This window comes from Glycine soja, chromosome 15, assembly GCF_004193775.1.
Source record: "Glycine soja cultivar W05 chromosome 15, ASM419377v2, whole genome shotgun sequence".
In the NCBI taxonomy this organism is placed as follows: domain Eukaryota; kingdom Viridiplantae; phylum Streptophyta; class Magnoliopsida; order Fabales; family Fabaceae; genus Glycine; species Glycine soja.
This window is the reverse complement of record NC_041016.1, coordinates 14,125,501-14,148,763: the sequence shown is the minus strand read 5'-3', so window position 1 is coordinate 14,148,763 and position 23,263 is coordinate 14,125,501. Positions and strand designations below refer to the sequence as shown.

General features: G+C 34.8%; 1 protein-coding gene across 1 annotated transcript; it reads right to left on the bottom strand.

The window, feature by feature from the left end:
* Positions 1-1,472: 1,472 nt before the first annotated feature.
* LOC114385851 (U3 small nucleolar RNA-associated protein 25-like) lies at positions 1,473-22,919 on the bottom strand. The gene is made up of 24 exons (XM_028345910.1): positions 22,853-22,919; positions 20,613-20,735; positions 20,053-20,230; positions 19,141-19,256; positions 18,002-18,024; positions 17,344-17,470; positions 16,911-17,008; positions 16,720-16,833; positions 10,116-10,196; positions 9,364-9,548; positions 8,844-8,916; positions 8,181-8,240; positions 8,019-8,057; positions 7,828-7,916; positions 7,620-7,684; positions 7,095-7,141; positions 6,476-6,535; positions 5,702-5,773; positions 4,283-4,312; positions 4,093-4,187; positions 3,855-3,960; positions 3,147-3,209; positions 2,588-2,659; positions 1,473-1,873 (listed from the first exon to the last, which is right to left on the bottom strand). Exons 1-24 carry the CDS (start codon positions 22,917-22,919, stop codon positions 1,796-1,798), a joined length of 2,061 nt encoding a protein of 686 aa, XP_028201711.1. The 3' UTR covers positions 1,473-1,795.
* Between the last annotated feature and the right edge of the window lie 344 nt (positions 22,920-23,263).

The window sequence follows — 23,263 nt, the reverse complement described above, 5'->3', positions numbered from 1 at the left end:
CGTTCACAAATATATCCCTAAAAAATAAAAATACAAAATTTAGTCACTGAAAGTGTAAAAATTACAACAAATATATCCTATCGTTAACTTCCGTCTGTCACTATTGATAAAATATCATACATGGCACAGATGGACGAATTTGTCACTGAAATGATGGTTAACGTAGTCATATCTAATTGTCAGCATAGGAGCATATTTCTCATGTAATATTTTTTTTTTACTTTTCGTCTTACACTTCGCTGACAAATACGTTCATCAAAGATGAAAATATAAAATTTAGTCCCTGAAAGTGTAGAAATTACAATAAATATATCCGGACGTTAATAGTAGATTGTGACTAATTATTATAATTTTAAAAAATTTATAATGATTACGACAAAATATTATCAATGAAAGTGAATTTTTATTGTTTTGGCGAGTTCTTCTTACTTTTCTTCAATTAAAAAAAATTAATCATTTGGTTGTTAACTCTTGATAAATGTTATCAACACAAAAAAAAAATTAGTGTAAAACAATAAGAAAATCATTATTTCTGTTTAATCAAACACATTTAATTATTTTTTTAATAAATTTATCATAATAAAATATGAATGTCTATTCATATATACAACGACATCAAATTACAAATTACAATAAAAGTTTGTTAATTTTTAAATTAATTTTTTTTTATCATACACAATTATTTTTTATTGACTGATCATTTAAAAAATCATAATCTTAAAAAAGATTATTTCAAGGAGGTGAGTATTTTTTACAAATTAAAAGTGTCAATACAATTGTAATTTTTCCTAAAAATTATTCATGGATCTAATTTAACTACAATAAACATTTTTTTACTTAAATCTTTCATCAAGCATGAGAGTATAAAAAAAGTTATTTATGAGTTTATAAAACTAGTATTCTTTTTTCTTTTAGACTCAATTTAATTTATGAGTTTGTTAAAAAAATTGTTGCAATTAGTATAAATTTTTCCAAATTATAATTAGTCACAATCTACTATTAACGTCTGGATATATTTATCACACTTTTTACACTTTTCAGAACTAAATTTTTTATTTTTATTTTTCAGGGACACATTTATAAACAAAGTAGGAAGATGAAAAATCAAAAAATTATTATATGACAAATATGTCTCTATACTGACAATTCGAAATGACCAATTGACAATCATTTCAGTGACAAATTCATTCTTCTATAACACGTACGTTATTTTATTAATGGTGATTGATAAAAGTTAACGACCGAATATATTTGTCACACTTTTTATCCTTTTTGGAACTAAATTTTATATTTTCATCTTTCAGACACGCATTTGCCAGCGAATTACACATTAAAGAACAAAAGTGATTATTTACTCAAATTTTTATCTCCCTTATCCGTTCCCGTCTATAAAAGGCCACTTTTATACCTTTTAAAATAGAGAAGCACCGCATTAAGAGAATAATTTCCATTGAGAAAAAACTCGTTCAAGAGCAACCCAAAGAGTTTTTAGAATGCTTGCTATCATTAAAATATATCCCCTTTAAAATTTACAGTTCTATCATTAAATTAAACTGAATTCGCTTGGGGTGCGGGGACTAATACAATACAAAACCAACCCAAAGAGTTTTCCTCCGTGATTTTTGTTCTATAGACTATTTTCCACTCATAAGCATCCTCGGCAAAACTATTTTTCCACTCATCTTCTCGTCAAAATCGTTTTCAAGAGCCTCTTGGCATCCATGGTCACATATACTAATCCATGATGCCACTGCCACGGACCCAAGTTAATTCACATGGTTGTCTTGGCAGAATTCTAATGGCAGAAAACAAAAACACCTTTCTCCGCAACCACCATCCTTTTGGCTGGAGTAGTTCCAACAATTCTTTCCAGCTGAAATGTAATCCAAAAAAGATAGGAGTATAATGCAATTAACAATTATGATGAGAAAGAGCAAAAATGAAAACAAGATTACAGGAGCCCTAGTATATATTATTAACAAATACTGCAAAAGACACGAAATGTCAATCACCTCAAAAAGTCAAAATATACAGCTTCCCACATTCCCAGAATAACACTACACGTAAAAATTTTAATTTGCAGCAGGAATAGTCAATCACTGAGAAAGACCAATAAATTACTTATTCAATTAACTATTAAGAGCACCATCCTTTTAACAAAGCTAATTACATCAACATAATATCAATTCTCTTTCCCTTTTCCAAAGGTGTGCAAATATAAACTCCATAAGCCCTACCATGCCATTAATGTTACAATCTAAAAATGTTGTGTATGAGAAAATATCCAGATGGTGTAAGCAATTATACAAGTTAAAGAAAAAATCTGCAGTTTGTCAATGAAAGTTTTTTCTTAAAAAAAAAAAAAAGCAGATAGCTCTAGATAAGCAAAGTCAGTTGAGCTGTGCTGGTGAAAAAGCCCATCTATTATTATCTAGCAGTAAGAAACTGGGAAGCCATAATATACCAAGCCATTAAATCACAATCTTTACCAATCATTTTTCCAAGCAAGTACATATATAAACCCACAGAAACCACATTCCAGCAAGTAACACAATATAAAGGGACATCAAAGAGAATAAAGTATTACCCGAAGCTTGTCAAGGTAGGAAAAAAGAGCAGTGCATGTCATATTGTCAGACCCATCAAGCATATTCACAATCTGCAACAGGATAAAAAAGATTAATCTACATTAAGTTTTCAGTGTCACTCATAACAACATAAGAATAACATCTGATGCAAATTTAAAAGAAATCATAAACAATAAATTTGAAGAAGTGCATATGCTATAGAAACAGTAGAGAAAGAACAATAAACTAATGAGGCATTTTTTGGTTGTGCTTTTTTGGAGTCTGTTGATTGTACTGGAGCATAATTCCAAAACTTTTAGCCATAAAAGTATCCCTCTCCACCTTTTGTGGGAAAGGCTTGTTTCCTTAGCTTCCTTATGTGATTATGCATATTGGACTTTTTAGTTTTCCAAGGTTGACAGTGCAATAGGACTAGATTGTTCTGACAGATTATTTTCTTATTTCTTTCATTTAACATCTTTGTAGCCATGGAAAGACTATTTCATCAGTTTTATAATCCTTTAGTGTATTCTTTATGAGTGAAAGGAAAAAAATATTTGACTTTACAAGCCAACTTACCTCAGGGTAAAACTCCTTCCTCTCTGGGAGTGAATAAATGATTAAATTCTGAACCCCACGAATCTGTCATCAAGAAATAAACTAAATATGTTGATATTTAGTATGAATAAAAATATGAAAGCAGAGGATAATAACACCCCATATCAGTCATAACTTCAGTGATCAAACATAAACTATGCTTACACAATTTTCTGTAATGGTCAATACTCAATCATGAACACTTCAGTCTATAGTATACATAGTCCTAACTGATTTAAATTGTTTATTTTGTGTAATATGATTCTCATTCTAAAAAATCAATTTCAACAGTTCATTAAAAATATAAAATGGTTCCTGAGAGATAAGTTGCTTTCATCCCTAAAAGTGCATGTCTGCAAGAAAATTGGTCCTTATGGCTAAAAGTTATTAACTTGCTAACAAGTTTATCCTATCAAGTTGTCAATTTGTATACAAGTTCACCTATCAAGACTAATTTGTATAGACAAAATTTCCAGGGACAACAACACAAATTGTCACTTTCAGAACTAAATTATATATTTAACTCTTCAGCATTTAAGTTACTGCATCCCATTAACTAGACAAATGACCAGAACCAAGTATATTCATTTTTATTTTTTTACAAAGCATACAAGCTATTAAATACCAGAGGCAAAAACGACAGGGAAGGATGAAAGAGAGGGAAAAATAGATTATTTCAATCTATACAACCTTATATCTGTGGTAAAAGTGAGATCTCTCAGTGTAAACCAAAATTTTTCTTTTTCCTTCATAGAAACAAACACGCGCACGAGAAATATCACTTTGGGTTGTATACCTAAATTAACAAAAAAGACCACTCATAAATCAAAATGCAACATAAGAACTACCTAATATGAATTTAGAAAAAATCACTAGTATCAAATAATCACATTCAACTAATGACATAATAATGGACATGGATTGTTACTCCCCAAGCAGACAAAAGGAGGCATTTTGTGACTTCAAAAAATTTCGGATTCGAATAAATTCAAAATAAGAATTGGTAAACAACATGGTCCCTCCCTACATCAAAGAAAACCAAAAATTTAGAGTATGAAATTAAATTATCACATGCATTAAAGCTAAAAAAAAATATGGAAGTTTTTTAAAAAAGTAACCTGATCTAAATCATTTATTCTGGGTAAAACCTGCAAGAAAAGAATGATTGACATTATTTAAATGACCCAATTGTCAAAAATTTGTAATAACGAACACATAATTGTTAATACTGTTTGGACTGTCCTAAGGCACTTATTTAAAGAAATTCAACAGAAAAATTGTGTTCACAATTTCTAAGCAGATGAAGTCAGCAAAATGATATGCATAAAATAGACAACACTTATACCAAGATAAGCTTTAGTAATTGACCAAGGATGAATCATTCTTAAACACAAATAATAAGGACATTTGACAAGCAGGGAAAAAATTATAGTTAAATAACATATTTCTCTCTATAATGTCACCAACTACATCCTTAAAAGCAACTGTCTAATAACAAATTTTATAATCCAATAAAAGACATAATTATTCATTAGTGACATCACTACTGTTGAGGATCTCCACCAAGGTAGCTTCTTATTTTGAATACAAATAAAAGTTGTATTTTATTTACAATGACCAAATAAAACATAAATGTTTTTGCTAGATGACATATAATATCTCCAATAAGATGTCAAAGGCAGAGCTAAGCAAGAATAAAAACAACAAAGCTTAATCCCACATTCCCACTTAGATGTGGTTGACTTAACTACAGGGAATCACATGACGTCATTCGGCTCGTTAAAGACCAAAGATAAAAAGCAATAGTACTCTAATGTCAATAATTACATGGACAATTGCAATTAAAAGCAAAACCAACTTTTATTACTATTTTCTTTATATCATTTTTTATTACATGACTTATTTTTAAACTGCAGTATTAACTCAATGCCACGAGTTAAAAACAATTAGCTGACTTGAGTTAAAAGTCAGAGAGACTCTATTCTTACTTACCCCAATCATGGCTAAATTAATAACTAGTTAAATACTGGTACAAGAAATCATAAATTTACATTTAAAGATAAAACCAGTTCACTGCCATTGTGGCCTATTTGGAAACCTAAGATTGAGTTTAAAAAAATCATATTATATACATTCCTACAGCTCATAAAAGTAATGGTGGAAGAAAGATGTCTTTGGGTTGAAATGAATTAGAATGTAAGTGATTAAATGAGAAGAGCATGTAGCAAAAATATATTCATTGGTCATCAGGGAGACACGACTTGGACAATGTGTCATCATAAAATTGCAATTATGCAGCTACAAAAATGAACCTCATAATTTTAGTAACTGTGGATGTCCAGATTAAATTTTGCCATCCATGCTTACTTGAGTAACTTTTTTCACTCTAATGTTCATTTAAAATCCGGCTTGAGCCAAATTAGTCAAGAAAGAACACCTATGACATGAAATTCTCACAGATAGAATGGACAGTAAGTTATTCAAAACCACTTCAACATAACATAATATTTTCAAGATCACAAATACAAATTACATACCTTTTTAACAAAATAATCAAATCGGGCATCATCAGCTTCTACTATAGAGTCTACATTAAATCGTTCATAAATCTACAGGGTTCAAGAATTAGATAAAGTATTAGCTCAATATTAGAGTAAGGCACAAACCTACAGTGATAAATCTGAATAAATATAAAAATTGATAACACAAAACACAAAACTGAATTGCCTGATCTCAATAATGAAGAAAAAATAATAATGATGGAACACTAGTATATCAAACAAACAAAATCATAACAAGACCCATTAGTTTGTTTGCAGTTCCTTGAAACAAGTGAGAGTATATTATGAGCAGCACCCTACATTTCACATTATTGGACGTCCATGAAAATATGCTAATTTGTGAATCGTTAATATTACAGTCATTCCTAATGAATTACAGACAAAATAAAGTCATCCTGAAAAATATTATTTCTTTTGCATTTACAAGCAGAAAATATAGCATAACAACAATAAAATATATAGTAAGGTAGATAATATTATTGCTGACTCATTTATCTCATGTACTGTCTAGTATTAAACTAATAATACAACAACGAATATTCTTCCTGTGTACTGTCTACTAGTAATAAGATCCAAGGAAATTGAAGTGTAATAAATTATCAATTACACTTTCAGAAAGCATATAGACCCAATCGGTTCGCTTCCCATCTAAAACATTACGCATTATCTTTAGACCTTGACTGCATCACAATAGTATAGGACCAAATGAAGATTATTTATTAAGCAGCTAGCAATATTAAAAAAGATTACTTGTCGTATCTTGGGTAGCACTTTATGTAAGACACCTTTACATTCATTGATCAATTTCACCTGCAGATATCAAATAAAAATACTGATCACTGAAATATTTTAAAATAAAAAAAATAATTTTGTTTGGTGTAAATGCTTCAGGGAGGGGACACAAACATGCATGCACACATTTTGATTGCAGTTTTCATTTCACAAGGCGTATCAACAATGCCTCCATAAAAAAAGGCTAAAAGAGCAGGGAAATTTGAAGACATTCTAATACAGTTAGAACTTTTTAGTCATGATACATCTTTAAGCCCTCCATGATTGGGATGCAGCTTCCTATTAGCAAATCCCTAAAATATTGGAATTTAAAAAAAAAAGACAAAAAAGATTAAATTCAATCATATCATTCGGCCATCCTCCATCATATCTGCCAGTGTACTGGCAGTTTCAGCCGCCAAAAGAAGAATGGTGAAAAGCACAATGCCATTGATGGAAAATTGCAGTTCTACTAAAATCCAGTGAAGAGACCGATAGTGTAATGGCACTGCCATAACCAATAGTTGGTAACAGTGCACAAACCTTGAATCTATAAAAAAGCAAGGCAGTGCAATCACCAACCAGAAATGTTACATACCTTCCCTTCATAATTAAGGCACTGATGATTGAATGAAGCATTTACATCTGCAACATGGAAATGCAGAGGTTATAATAGACCTGGCTGTGTTTCAATAGTGCACAAAAGATGGATTCAATGACAAACTCTAGTTATAACTCAGCAGCCATATAAGGTGAAATGGAGCATAGGTTTACCAACCATCTTTCTGAAAAGGCAAATTCCAAAACTAAAATTTCACCAACGTTATAGGAAATAGATACCATGATGATTGCAATTTAAAATGTAAAATGTAAATATAAATAGATCAAATCTATATCAATCTCACATGCTAATGCAAATAGATCAAATCACTCTAACATAAAAGGCAAATTCAAAAACCAAAATTTCACCAATGCCCCATTTACTAAACAGAATAAAAGGAAAAAGAATGCAAGTGCATATGTTCAACAGATAACATCTAGCTCTCTCTAAAAGAGGTAAATGCAAAACAATAATGTATATTTGTTCTCAAAAGACATGGCTACAAGAAGGAAGGCTCATTACCTGGATTTGAATAAAAACCCAGTATTACTGTTTGCCTGTAAAATCTGGAATGATCATCAAGATACCTAAAAAAAGATACAAACATACAAATCTCAAAATTTCTGGGCAGAGTTATACCTAAAGAAAATTGAACAACGTTAACACCAATCTAGGGCCAAAAACACAAGGAAAACCAACTTCAACACAGAAAGGTTACTATAAAATGTACCATGGTCTAATGCGCATTACATCTGTTCCAGGCTGCTTAGATGGTAAGCGGTTCAAGTGTTCAATAACTGTATGCACATGATACCAATTCTGGCAAATTTTCAACAATAATGAGAAGCAACATTCATATTGTAGTCAAAATAATGGGGAAATCAATCTGTTATAGTAATTTAAAGGAAGATCACTACAGACCTGCATTGATGTCACATCTGCATGATCAATGATCAGAACCTGTTTAGGATAAATAATACATACTTTGTCAACTTTATATTCTTGACCCATATGCAGGGTAACTACACTACATATTGAGATAGGTTTTTATGATCTATAACATTCACAAGTAGGGTAACTTACCTCTAAGGAAGAAAGAAAATCTACATCTTTTTCCTTATTACTCCCAGCCTCTTCAATTTTCTAAAATATTGAACAAACTGGTGTTAGAATATATAAGTAATACATTTATAAAAAGATTCAGCAGAATTACATAAGCATCTGATTTTGTTGCCATAGGAAATGTTGATGGTAACATGGCAATGGTTTCATTTCGAGAGTAACATGCTCAAAGAAGAAATGACATGAGATGTAGTAATTAGCAAATTTTAAAGGAAAAAGACATTATAATAGAATATTAACACAGATATTTTCTGCTCATGGTATGTAACATACTCCTCTCCTTTTTTTTAGACTTTCTCTACTTCGGGATTTTTATTCTGTGCGTGTATAACTCCTTTACTCTTTGTAATTACAGAGTAAGGAGTTATACTCAGATATTCACCCTTGTTTCCTTGAAGAAGATGTCTTACCCTATGCCTTGGTACTAGTAATCTGTATTAATATAATTTCTTCATTAAAAATAAATAAATAAACAAAATAATAACTGTCCAACCAAAATATAAGGGAAACTTGATTGATCAATCACAAAACTGTAAATTTAATCTAAAGGGAGCAAAAAGAAATCTCTAGAATCAAATATGAATAAAAGAAACAAAAATAAATGAGGGGAAAAAAGCTGCTTACATTAACCAAGCAAAGTGCTAAAGCAATGATAATGTCAGAGGTATGGAAATCACTAAACAACTTGACTGTCTTCCTGCACAGAATGAAGCATAAAACTTACATTACCACAGAAATATCATCTCATATTGCAAGTTACAATTAATACAGTTCAATAAAAGCAGCTTCCCATGGGTTGTCGAGATAGTATAGTAATATGGCATACATGTAACTATGTAAGTATGTAACTAAGCAGTGTACTAATACAGGAAATAAGAGACCAAGAATGACATTGGGAGAAGCTGATAAGAGAGACCTCATGGAAAATAATATCTCTAAAGATTTTGTCTTTAACCGAGCTGAATGTCATAAAGTGACCCATGTAGCCAACCTTGCCCAGTGGGATAAGGCTTTTGTTGTTGTTTGGAACCCCAACAGTGCCCACATCAATCCCTGGCATCCACCATTCACCAATTGAAAAAATGACCACAAATAACATCGGAGGACAAACTGCTACACCATTAGAGTAATAGAGTATAATTACCTAGTAAATTTGATGCCAATCATAAAGTCATCCTCATTATTACCACCAAAAAGTATTTGAAAGTCCGCCACTTTGGAAGACTTGTGAGGTTTTGCATTTTCAGACTCTTTGCCATTTTCTATATCACCTTTATGTTCTTCACTTCCAAATTTAGTGGAAAAACGATCCATATGTTCAACATTGACCTAACAAAAACACAATTATCAAAAAGGACCTACAGAATTGTTTATCTTACTCAAGGAAAATGCAATGCAATACAATAAGATGGATAATATTAATAAGTAACACTAGCAACAATGAGTCAACAGGCAAAAACTTGAGTTGAAAGTTACGTGTAGCACCAATCATTTCAGCCTACAAAGTTCAAATGAAGGTTCAACAACTACATCTATTGATGGTCTTAGAATTTCACTACCCAGGGAATTTGATATGCATTAAAATCAATAATGTCAATTGGAGTTATATACACTATATAAAAATTTGTTCACCTTCTCACATTCTGGATCAACCCAATGTAACCATAGCTAGCCTTTTCCAAATTACATAAACAACGACGATGATGACAACTAATAATAATAATATGACAAAAATAATCTTAAATAGAAGGAAACAAATGATAACTTTGTAACCTTTATTTTCTAAAAATTAATTGGATTTCTTTAGAAGTCACTTATAACACAATTACACCCAATGAGTACAAAGAGGAAACATAACATTCAAATGTAAACTAGAAAGAGAGAAAATCAACATACCATGTAGGCAGAAGGTGTAAGCTGTATAAGCCTCTTCACAACACGGTACACAATACTTGCCAATGGCAATAAAATTAAAACCTAGAGCATGAAACAGAAAAAAGATACATAGAATATGCTTAGCATTTCTTAAATAGAAGCTTACTTCTAACTTAAAAGTTCATTTCAAAGGAATACTGAGTTTATCAATACCTAGAGCACGAAACAGAAAGAAAAAAGATAAATAAAATTTGCTTAACATTTCTTAAATAGAAGCTTACGTCTAACTTAAAGTCCATTTCAAAGGAATACTTTTTTTTTAAAATCACCAAAAGTATATATATATTATATAGAATATTAAAGATAGTACAAGCAGTACTGTTGTATATACATCCTAGCATTTGCAAGGTGCAGAACTGTGGTGACCTAATACATGCTAACCAACCTGAATTAGGTCACCAAAGATCTGGCTAACCGCTAGGTACCCATCCAGCCTAACTTGTATTATAGAAACTATCCCCCCTCAAGACAAAACTATCCCTAATGTTACTGGACCATGAGTGAAACAGGATATCAAATCCTTTCTCCAGATTTTTAAGTCAGGTCCAGCAATAAAATAGAGCATCCTCCATCACGTTATGACTGTTGAAACTTTCATTTAGGAAGATCATCCTATTCCTATGCTTCCAAATACAACATGTCAAAGCAATCCACCATGTTTGCCACCTCTGAGGCCTAAGTCCACTGATATTGTAGTAGTAGTGTTGTTTTGGATTTTCCGAAAAAGCACCCACTACATTTACCCATGATCGCGATTCCCACCATAGTGGCAAGATGTTAGCACAAGTGAAGAATAAGTGAGCCTTGTCCTGATCATGACTTCTGCAAAACGGGCAGGTGACATCATTAGTTTCCACATTCCTCTTTCTCAAGTTATTCTTTGTAGGCAGTCTTTCCCTGATCAATCTACAAGCAAAAATTGTGGCTTTACTTGGGACTTTTATCTCCCATAGTGCTTTAAACGTTTCATCCTGACTTTCCAACAACAAATTCCTATTGAGAAATTCATAAGCACTTCTCACTGTATACCTACCGCACGAATCTCCCTCCCAACTCCACATGTCCTGTTGCTGCACATGTATCGTCAGACGCTGTAAGTCTTCCATAAATTTTGCGACTGCGTCTATTTCAGCCTCCAAGAAGAACCTCCTCCACTTAAGCTTCCATTCCTAACCTGTATCTGCTATTGTGCCCATTTGCTGGATGTGTTGATTTTGTTGTTGAGAAATCTGGTATAGTCTTGGATACTTCTCCTTAAATGAGACCCCATCCTCCAACCATCCATCTTCCCAAAATAAGACCTTTGATCCACATCCTACTTTCCATTTTGTCCCATTTTTAAGCCAGCTCCCCTCGAACAGATTACAAGCAGAGCTAAGATCTCGCCACCAAAGAGATTCTCTGATGGACCTTCTTGTTGCATCCAAATTCCTCCACCTCCCATACTTTGATTCCAGAACTTGTGCCCACAGCTCCCCATGATGATTGAACAAATTCCAGCGCCATTTCCTGAATAAAGCCAAGTTAAACTTCCCCAAATCCCTTATACCCAAGCCCCCTTTCTCCTTTACCAAGCAAACTGTACCCCAATTCACCCAGGCAATCTTCTTTTGATATGAGTTTCCGCCCCACAAAAACTACCTCTGTAGTCCCACCAGCTTGTCCATCACTTTCTTCAGCACCCTGAAAAAGGAGGCAGAAGATAGGTATTGAGTTCATGACTGACTTTATCAGAGTCACCCTTCCTCCAAAAGAAAGATATTTTTGTTTCCACTTTGATAATTTTCTCTCACATTTTTTGACAACTGGATCTCATGTCTCACTACGCCGTGGGTTTGCCCCAATGTGGATACCCAAATATGAGAAGGGTACCGACAACACTCTGCAGTTTAAGTATGTAGCAGCATTGAGTATCCATTGTTCAGTTGCCCCGATGGCGCCAAATCTGCTTTTGTCAAAGTTTATCTTCAGTCCTGACACCAGCTCAAAGCTCCTCAACATCACCTTGATTGCTTTAACATTTTCCATGTTGTTGTTCCAAAGAAAACTGTGTCATTTGCATACTGTACAGTACGCAGATGTCCATATTATTTTTCCCGACTTTAAATCCTTCAAACAAATTCTTCTGTTGTGCTTCTCTCATCAAACCAGCTACAATGTTGAATAGGAATGGGGCGAGGGGATCTCCTTGCCTAAGACCTCTTTGAGGAATGAACTCCGTAGTTGGGCCCCCATTAACCAGTATAGAAATGGAAGTTGATTTCAGGCATCCTTCAAAATCCATTTAGTACAGAAACCCATCCGCCTCATCATATATAGGAGGAAATTCCAGCAAACTGAGTCATATGCCTTTTCATAATCAACTTTGAACACAAGGCAGCTTTTACTGCACCTTTTTGCTTCATCAATGACTTCATTGGCAATAACCGAACTGTGGAGTAGGTGTCTGTCTTCTATGAAAGCGGTTTGTCGTTCGTCTATGATAGCTGGCAGCACCTTCCTCAGCCTTATAGATAACAATTTGGCCACTATTTTATATAGACAACCTATTAGTGAGTTAGGTCTGTATTCATTCAGACTCTGTGGCTCATGGACCTTAGGGATCAATGCTAAGAATGAAGCATTGCTTCCCTTCGGAAAAGCTCCGCTGACATGGAACTCATCCAGAAATCGCATGAAATCTGGCTTAATAACATCCCAGAATTCCTTTATGAACCTGAAATTCAATCCATCCGGTATTGGGCTCTTCTCGCTACCACAATCCCATACCGCATCCCTCACTTCTCCCTCACCAAAAGGTGTCATCAGGAGATCATTATGTTGCTGTCCGATAGCATTAAAAGTGACCCCGTCTAATTTAGGCCTCTCCCATTCAATTTCTTCAGATCTTTTCATGAAAAAGTGTCTGATTTCCTCTTTTACCCTGCTCCTCTACCTAGCACTCATCTACCAGCACTCCTCTAACCATATTGTGTCTACGTTTCCAGTTTACCAGCAAATGGAAAAATCTGGAATTGCAATCCCCTTCCTTGATCCACCTAGCCCTTGCCTTTTGTCTTAACAGTGATGCATTTGAAAGTGTTGTCCATAATTCCTCCTACAGTTGTTTTCACCTTTTGATCTCTACCTCATTGAATTGTCTGTCCTCACCTTCTATTTCCAAGTTGTTCATCTCCATCTCTATTCTTCTTATTTTTTGCTGCATATCACCAAATTGAGACTTATTCCATACTTTTAATCTCTGCTTTAACCTCTTAATCTTTTCTTTTAAAACGAAACCCCCCATCCACTTATATCATTCGATGTCCAGCTGTCACGGACAGTCTTCCTAAATGACTTATCCTCAAACCAACAATCCAGAGTTCAAAATGGCTTTGGGCCCCATCTGCATAAGTAGATCTCAACAGAATTAGGCAATGATCTGAGAAGTTACGGTCCATGATAAGCTGGGTAGTTCCTTGCCATTTAGCAAACCACTCAGAGGATACATGAACTTTGTCCAATCTGCTTTAGGCTGTCCCATTTGGTCTGTACCAAGTGAATCTTCTTCCCACAGAAGGCACATCCTCAACCTCTAAATCTGCAATCCATTCATTAAATTCCTTCATAATACCCTCATCCTACATCCTTTGGCAAGTGCCTATTCTTTCTGAGGGTCTTCTAATACAATTGAAATCTCCTATTATGCACCATAAGCCCCCCATGTTTGCATGCCTTATCTGTCTGACCTTTTCCAAAAAGTTTCTTTTCAAAATTGCATCACATGGCGAGTATATATTCACTATCACGATTCTGGCACCATCCGCTTTCCATGTCCCTTCCAAGTAAATGAAACCATCGCCAATTAACTTGTTTTCTAGCCTGAATGTCTCTTCATTCCATATACATAGTAACCCTCCAGCACTATTACATGCTGACTGTACCTCCCATGTAGCCTCAGGATCCCCCCACAGAGCTTGGCATACCTTCTTGTCTATCACTTACCTCTTAGTTTCCTGTAGACATAACATATCTATTCTTTCTTTTTTGACTAGTTTTCTAATTGAGGCCCACTTTAACCCCCTCCCCAGCCCCCTTATATTGTATGTTATGATCTTCATTAATCCTTTGCACTGTTTCCCTTGCTCTGCACCTCTCCCTTATCCCTTTCTTCCATGCTCATCATCTTGCATACCATTATGTCCTCCTGAATACAACATTTGACTCCCAAATATTTTGCCATATCCCAATTGCTTGCAGCTTCTTTTACAATCTCACATTTTGTAGGGCTCCTGGCTGACTGTAGAACAACTACGTTGTAATCATCATCATACCTTTCCTCCCAGCTTATAATTTCTTTCAATCCGCTACCCCCTAGCTTTCGGGATGTATCGTGGTTGGTTTTACTGGAAGTTGGATCCTTTTCTATGTTGTTGTTCTGCTGCTGTTGCTGATCATTTTGAGGCCCAATTGTTTCTTTGGGTCCATTTGTCTCTTTGGGTCCAGCTTCCTTTTTGCACCACCTGTTCTGCTGCTGTTGCTGGTCATCTTGGGGCTCAATTATTTCTTTGGGTCCTTCTGTCTTTTTAGGTTCAGCTTCCTTTTTACACCACCTATTTCTAGAGTATACCTTCCACTTAGGATCAGGCCCATTTATGTTACAACCCACCATCTGATTTCTGTCTCCCTTTCTTTCCTCATTTTTTTTGTTTGTGGGCCCTGTAGTAGACAAAGCTTCTTCTCTGTCCTCTAAGCCATCACGTGCCTATTCCCCCTTTAATTCAAAATTCTGGATCAGTTGTGGGCCCATTTCTTCTCTATTTTTTCCTTTGTTACCTCTGTCTTCATTCTTTTCTTCAACAGCCACAATACCATTCCCCATTCCCACGTCAACCTCTGCTGCCCATACCTCCTGACAGCTATCGTCTTTTGCGTATCTGTCCTTATCACCAAGCAGGTTTGTCAGGGTGTCTGTGTGTCGTCCGCCAGCACCACATAGGGACTCAACCCCATGGCTGGTACTGTTGTTGCTAGGCCTAATGTTGATTGGTCTACTTGGCAAAGGGTCCTTACTATTGTCCATGGGTCTTTGTTTAAAACATTGACCATCAGACAATAGGTTATCTCCTTCGCTTATGTGCTGGTCACTTTCTACAGCTCCCACACCCATGGCTGCCGCCGAAAACTCTCCGACATACGTTTTGTATTCCGATATCAGACTCTACCCCATATCACTCTCTTTCGACGATATTTCCTCTGAGGATCCTATGAAGCTGTCCGTACTACATTAGCATCTACAAGGGTTGTAGCATGTCTCCTCCACGATGTTAATGATGTATTCGACCTCATTAATGGACACCAGCACCTTGTGGTTAATTGTGGGGTGCCATGGTGTCTTAATGAGCACTCTTGCCCTGTCCAAACGTTGGAGGTCTGCAGCGTCGTCATCAATGTCGACCACTTCACCCACCACCCCCACAATCTTTTTGATATTTTCCATGTCCCATGCGTGGAACGGGACTCCCCAGCATAGGACCCAAACCAACCTAAAACCAGACTTCATGGTTGGGCTCCATTTCTCCAATGTATGAAACATGGACAAGCCACTTTCGTCTTCTTCCCTGCACAAATCTTCTGCTCTAGTATCACTAAGGCCCATGAGTAGTACCATATCACCACAAAGGTACTTAGGCCTAACGTCCTCACCACCGTCCCACATCAGTTCCTCCTCTAATCTATTGACCGCCGTCAAGTTTCGTAACCTGCCAACCCATGCATCACTGAACCATGTCCTCTATTCGATGGGTATCGTTAGCTGTATAGACGAGTGGGATGGTTGCGTCATCACCTGTTTATGTGTCAGGAACCATCTCTTGTTGACACCTTGCTACCTGTCGCAACCGCTTCCGCATACGAAACCAGTAGTGTACTTCACTAAGGATATTGATTCCAGGCTCCATTGTTCCACACTGTTTGTTCTGTTTTCATCCTGCCTATGTTCTCGTCTCGGTTTACCTGCTAATCCCTTCGATGTCCTTTGTTGTGTTGATTAGCAACAGTAGTTTTCCTTATCAGCTTTCGTTCCCTTCCATGTTTCGGGAGGTTTGCGTGCAGTTTCAGTCCCTTGATAATCAGGTTATCCAACTGCCTCTCAAGTTGTCGAACATCTTCAACCCCTTTGAATCACACGAAACCGTATCTCCTCCCATTTCTGTTTCTATTCTTTGCGATGAATATCTCCCTGACGTCGCCCCATTTTTTAAATTCGAACCATAAGTCCTTTTCCCCCATTTCAAAGGAATATTATGTTGATCAATTAAACATACAACAAAGAACACGGGGGACAGGGAGAGTATTATCAAATCCACGACAAAATATGTATTTCAAGGAATACCAAATCTATTAATCTATTAAATATATTAAAAAATAATGTATGTTTGTTTTCTACAAGTCAAATATTTCATATGACAAAGTAAGGACTACATGGAAAAATAAATTGCAGAAAACTGATTAAAGATTTGAAGGGGCAAATGCAATTATAATAATAAAAAAATCCATCATAAGGAAACAATTAAGACTCATTTACCTTAGGACGAGTAAAACACTGATCTCGAAATCTATCACTATCAGCATTCTCTTTAAGCTTGGTCAGTTTGGCATCATTTTTTTCACAGTCTCTAGTTCTGAAGACATGATTGAGCTGTGTGTAATAATCACTACGTCAAAGACATTCACAAACTCCATATTTTTTATAAAATGACAGAAAAATATACTTACAGAATGCATTATGTATGCATCCATGATGCTTGTGTCTTCAAGGCCTTTGAGATAGAAAGGCCTCTTGTTACAGTGAAGTATATCCCGGTAGCTGCTGCCTGGAACCAAGTCAACATGAAGTCAATGCCCATAAAATGATTAAAAAAATCAAGAGTGGAAAAGTCATTTGCTGCTTCTTTGTTTGGCATTTTGTGATTTTCCTATATAACATTATAACCAACGTAATTCCCTATCAGACCAGAAAATTTATAGTAAACAGAAGAAATAGTAAAATTTTCAGAATATTAGAAGAAACAGAATCTTAAACTCACCCATAGTGAAGCAAACATTCAGGATAAAAAACTAAAATGGGAGGATTTAAGCTTTTAATGATTATGATTGTAGATGTGCAAAGCTCATTGTAATTTATCATTATGATTTCAAATCAACTTACAAAGGGAGAAAAACATCTTCTGTTTAGGTGAACTAATATCTTTGCCTCCAGATGTCCTGTTGTAAGCATCCATCCAATGCTTGGACAACTTTGATTTGAGACCATGACAAGAATTGATATCCAAATCCTAAACAAGAAAGCAAGAGAGAACGATGTAATATGCACTCAAGGCCTTCACCAAATTGAAGGATGAAAATATCTTTTATTAGCAAATGTAAGATTTTGAATTTGTGTGCATTTTACATAATATAAAATTACAACAAAGCCAAGATATGGTTGATGTCAATGACAGGAAAAATGCCAATTCCAATTGAAACAGACCATTTTATTATTTTTAACTGCAAGGGCAATTAATCAATATCTCCAAGCAGGCAGTAAACACAACATCGACTTAAACTCAATTATCAACTTAAAAAGTAACCTTACTCTATCTAATTGGTTTTTCTCACCTAAGATGGCATTATCAATTTTAGGGAAGAAAGTGATGAAAGACCATCATTATAAAAAAAATGTAGCATTGCAGTGTGCCAGAGCCAAACCTTCCCCCATTCCTTCATGGCTACTGATTGGCCAATGGCTATGAAAATGTACCATTTTTTGCATTTTCACATAGAGGTGGCACTGTTTCAAAATCTTGGATATAAATAATATGAAATACCTCCAAAATGTTCTCTCCAGTTCCTACTGTTAGACAAATGGCCTCAGTTATCTTAAGAAGGGGGGGTTGAATTAAGATAACAAGAACTATTCCCCAATTAAAAATTCACTCTCTCTTTTTAGATTAACAATGCACCCTTAACATGAATTACTCAAAAGACAATTCAAAATAAACTTTTTTCAAGCCAAAGATAAATAGCAATAAATAAAAGAAGTTTAAGGGAAGAGAGAAATGCAAACTTGATTTATACTGGTTCGGCTATTTCCTGTGCCTACGTCCAGTCCTCAAGCAACCCACTTGAGATTTTTCACTCTCTTTGTAAAACTCCTTTTACAAAGTCTAAACCACACAGGGACAACCCTTCCCTTGTGTTCAGGAATCCTTTACAACAAGAGACCCTCAGTCTCTTAATCCCTTTTCAGAAGTAAGAAGAAGAGAAGAAGAAATCTCTCTTGAAAGAGATAGATTGTACAATGAAGATCAATCACAATTCCTTATTGAATATGCAAGTGTTTGACCAAGGAATCTTTGAGAGGATAAGACATTTCAATTCAGAAAAGCTCTCTTAATCTTTTGAGAGGATAAAACTTTTTGGGCAATGAAAATTCTCTTTCAATTCGTGTTTCCAAGTCACATATAAATAGACCTTTGGTGGTCATGTAAAAACCATTTGAGAAGATGTGACTCTTAGAAATATTTTTCTGAAAATCTCCTCTAGTAATCGATTACAGGATTTGTGTAATCGATTACAGGTTTTAAAATTTGAATTAAAACGTTTATTAACTGCTGGTAATCGATTATCAATATGGTGTAATCGATTACACAGTCTAAAATTTGAATTCAAATTTTTAATAGCTGTTGTAAACATTTTTTGCCACTGATAATCGATTACATCCTCTGGTAATCGATTACCAGAGAGTAAATCTCTTGAAAAACACTTTTTAACATAAATTACTTGGCCAAACCTTTTGCTATATCAATTAGGAATTTCCTTCCTAATGTACTAGTGATCATCTTGATGTTTGTGTCTTGTATTCTTGAATCATTGTCTTGAATTTAAACTTGAAAAGCGCATTTGCATCATTTGCATCAAATCATCATGATCATCATCAAAACATCAAAGTCATTTGCTTCTACACCTATCCACTTGCAATTTGACATGCCAATAGCTGGAGTCTCCCAGCTAAATTTCCTATTCCTTTGGCTGTCAATTTCTTCTTTGGATAAATTATGTTGCAAATGTAAATCGAAAGAGCTGCATAGAAAAAACAATGTCAAATTAAAGGATCACTGAGCAAGCAAAAAGAAGATAAAATACATATGATCGATGTATAAGGATCAAGTAAAACAAAAAAAAACACTGGCAGTGGCAAGTAACTAGTCAATAATAACCAGATTCATAGCAAAACAAATCACAAAACATGTAAGAGAGGTCAAAATTATAAATGGCACAATTAATAAAATAATAACATGGAAACCAGTTATAAGAAAATTAAAAATGTACATAGAGATTGAAAAGAGTTCAGACACATTTAATAGCCACTTAGCCCTTCTTTATATATACCTCTTTTTCCAGGGATATCTTATCCTTCCCCCTAATTTTAGTTTTTCGCTCTTCTCTTCTCTCAAATGAAATTTCTTCTTCTATACAAAGTAAAGCAAAAAGAAGATAAAATGCATATGATTTGTGTATAAGGATCAAGTAAAACAAAAAAGCAACACTGGCAGTGGCAAGTAACTAGTCAATAACAACCAGATTCATAGCAAAACAAATCACAAAACATGCAAGAGAGGTCAAAATTATAAATGGCACAATTAATAAAATAATAACATGGAAACCAGTTATAAGAAAATTAAAAATGTAAATAGAGATTGAAAAGAGTTCAGACGCATTTAATAGCCTCTTAGCCCTTCTTTACATATACCTCTGTTTCCAGGGATATCTTATCCTTCCCCCTAATTTTAGTTTTTCTCTCTTCTCTTCTCTCAGATGAAATTTCTTCTTCTATACCAAAGAAAAAATAAATAAAGGATAATTAATATTAACAGACCTCAAATGCAATGAATCTTCAGAAATTGGTTGGCCATTAATTCCAATATCCTCTTCATCTGAATGAAACCCAACATCTTCTTCAGTTTCAGAACCTTCTGTTAATCCAGAATCATTGACATCAGGATCTTGCCACAAACTTTCCACAACTTTGCTCCTAGGAGACTCATTGTCAAACCCTAAGAAAACAAAGAGTAACAGCCTCATGAAAAAAATACAATTATAGAATTATCTCATGCTAATGAGAAGGGGAAGATTGCAGAAAAACAAATAATCAGTCAAAGAGTGGCAAAGCATGCAATCAGAAACAAATAATTAAATTTACTGACAAAAGGATTTTACTTAAGCTTCTATAAAATAAAATAGAATTCAAGTACAGCATCTAACTAAAGAATAAAAAGCCAAAGCTAATAAGAAAACTTTATGAACCTGATGATGAACACATAATAAAGCCTAGCAGAACAGAAACAAACAATGAAAACCTGAGTAAAGCTTTGCCACACATATCAAAGTTCTTGACTTCCACATAAATATGTAATTTTAAAACATGTTTAATCTAACCTTCCCCTTCATCATGGTCATTCTCCAGCATGCTATGAGATTCAAGGACGTCAACAACTTTCCTTTTTTCCTCCTTGTTACCTCCTTTCTTTTTTTCTCTTACCTTTACCTTCTTCCCTTTTCCTGCAAAAGGGGCAGAGAGCAAAGCATTTTTTTAATTTTTATCAACTCCGGAGTCCAGACAAAACAAAACAAAGTTCTCTACGAGCCTGATAAACATTTAATTATATATAAGCATTTAAACAAAGGAGTACATTATCAGGGACCACTGTAACTAAAAGTTGACAAACACACTTAAACCGAATTCATAGTCAACTAAATTTCTTTTATTTAAAAAAAAAAATTCCCCACCTGAATGAAAGCCAAAATAAAGCAACAGCCAGGAAGTTGCAGCATGCACTAGGAGTATTTGAATTTGATTTTCATTGTTAGGTACTTGGCAGAGTAATGAAAGTAAACAAGAGGTTTATTTCATAATGAATATACAATTAAGAGAGCCTTCACAAGGTGATCCTATTAATAATCAACCTAATAAGTGCAGTTTCGTAAGAGAATATTTATAGGAATAATTGCTTGTTCTTAAAATTTTCTCTCGAAAGCTAATACTTTTTCAAAATAAGCTAACCAAACACGCACTAGGCTCAAAATCACAACGAGCACAGATAACTGAAAGACAGCTCCAATTAGAACAAACAAAACAATTTGTATTACCTTTTCAATTTAGATGCAGATTGTGGCGTCTTCATAGCGTTAGGCCTTTGTGTGGATTATTTCCCTGCAGTGTTAGAGTCAGTGAGCGAAAAACAAAATAGGAACCGAAAGTAGTTAACAAACAGTATATATAGATATAGCAACAGAGAAAAAAAATCACTTTCGAATTGAAATTTCAAAACCATGGCATTGAACGAGAAATTAGGTCTGGGGAAATCGAACAAGACAGAAGATGATTTTGAAAGTGAAGTGAGGCTTGTGTGCAATGTTCCATAATTTCTGGGTTAAAACAATATTATAAGTGTCTGGAAACGTGGAAGAACAACTCACCGGCGACAGCGTAGGTCCGATACTCCGGCGAACGGCGTGGGAGCTGAGGCTAGGGTTCCGCGGCGGCGAGGGAGGTTCTTTGAACTTTTAAAGGTTATGTCAGTTTGCCGCGGAAAGAATAATACCTTAGAGGACGCAGGCTACCGTGGGTCACTAGCCTAAGTCTCCCACGGTGCGAGACAGCTTCTAAACCGTTAGATTTTTATTTTCAATTTAATGGCTAAGATTTATTCTTTTTTGTCCTTTCTCTTTTTTCCGCTCTCATTCCATACTACTCCTCCAAACCTACCTTTTTTTTCTCCTCTGTTTGGATTGACACGTTCAAAAATTAATTATTGTAGAATTAATTATGATAGAAATAAATTTTATCATAATTTTATGCATCATATTCTATTATGATTTTAAAAATAATTCAAATATATAAAATTTGATTAAAATCAAGATTAATTCACCTCATCACGATTTATAATAATTTTAAAGGCAATTCAAACATATTTTCTTTATCTCTTCCACCAGATAGCAACAACACTGAATTGTCATTAGTGGCTTCAAGTTTAGTGTCTCTTCCACTTGCTTCTCCAACTTTCTTTGTTTTTATTAAACAAAACACACAGCAGAAACATGGAGCGTTACATAATTTCTCGTTCAACTATGTAACTAGTTCAGAAATAGATCATGAAATAACGGATTGTTGTCATTGTGTTAGTTGCAAGTTTTGCTAAGGTAATTGCATAGAAAGAGATCTTTGTTGTGTGTTATCTATTGGGCGATCTATAGCGGCAATGTTGTTCTAGTGCTCTTGGTGGTGTTACAGCAATTGGAGGGGAGAGGAACAGCTAAGGACAAATAAGGAAAGATAAAAAAATAGAAATTAATTTTTTGTCTCACATCATGGGAGTCTTAACAATGACCCACACTAACGTGCACATATCTTACTCGGGTAAAAAAATGCTTAATTAAGTTTTTCATATTTGAAAAATAAGTCATTTTCATATTACTACCTAACATTTATTTTTTCAACTAAGTACCTAAAAAAAATTGTTTCAATTTAGTACATATCGTTAATCTCATTTCATTAAGTGATGACATGGAGACGGAATGTCATGTCATCAAGCCTTATCACTAACACCTCAATGTCACGTCATCACCTTCTTCCTCTTATCCTTCTTTCCTTTCTCCCCTTCTTCCCCTTCTCTAACGAAAACCACCACCACTGTTGTCAACCGCCACTACCATGTTGCCCAACCCCTTCTCCATTTCTCCCATTCTCCCTTATGACTCTCTCCTCTACTCTTGATGCAACGTTGTTTTGAACCCCAAGGCACACCTCGACTACCAATTCTGCATCTGGCACTGTCCCTTCTGCTCTTTCTGCAATCTCTCAACCCAACTGTTCCCCACCTACAACATCGTCGACATCAAAGAAAATAGGAATATGTGAAAGTGAGCGTCAACGATAATGTTTTTTGGTCTTGGGATGTTGTTTTGGACGTGTTAGGGGGGGGGTCTAGATAGAGGTGGTGAGGGTGGAGTTATGCACAATGATGCAATGATTGGTGATGGTTGGTCATTGTTGTTGCGCGCACACAAAGGTGGATCTGGGTGGTGAC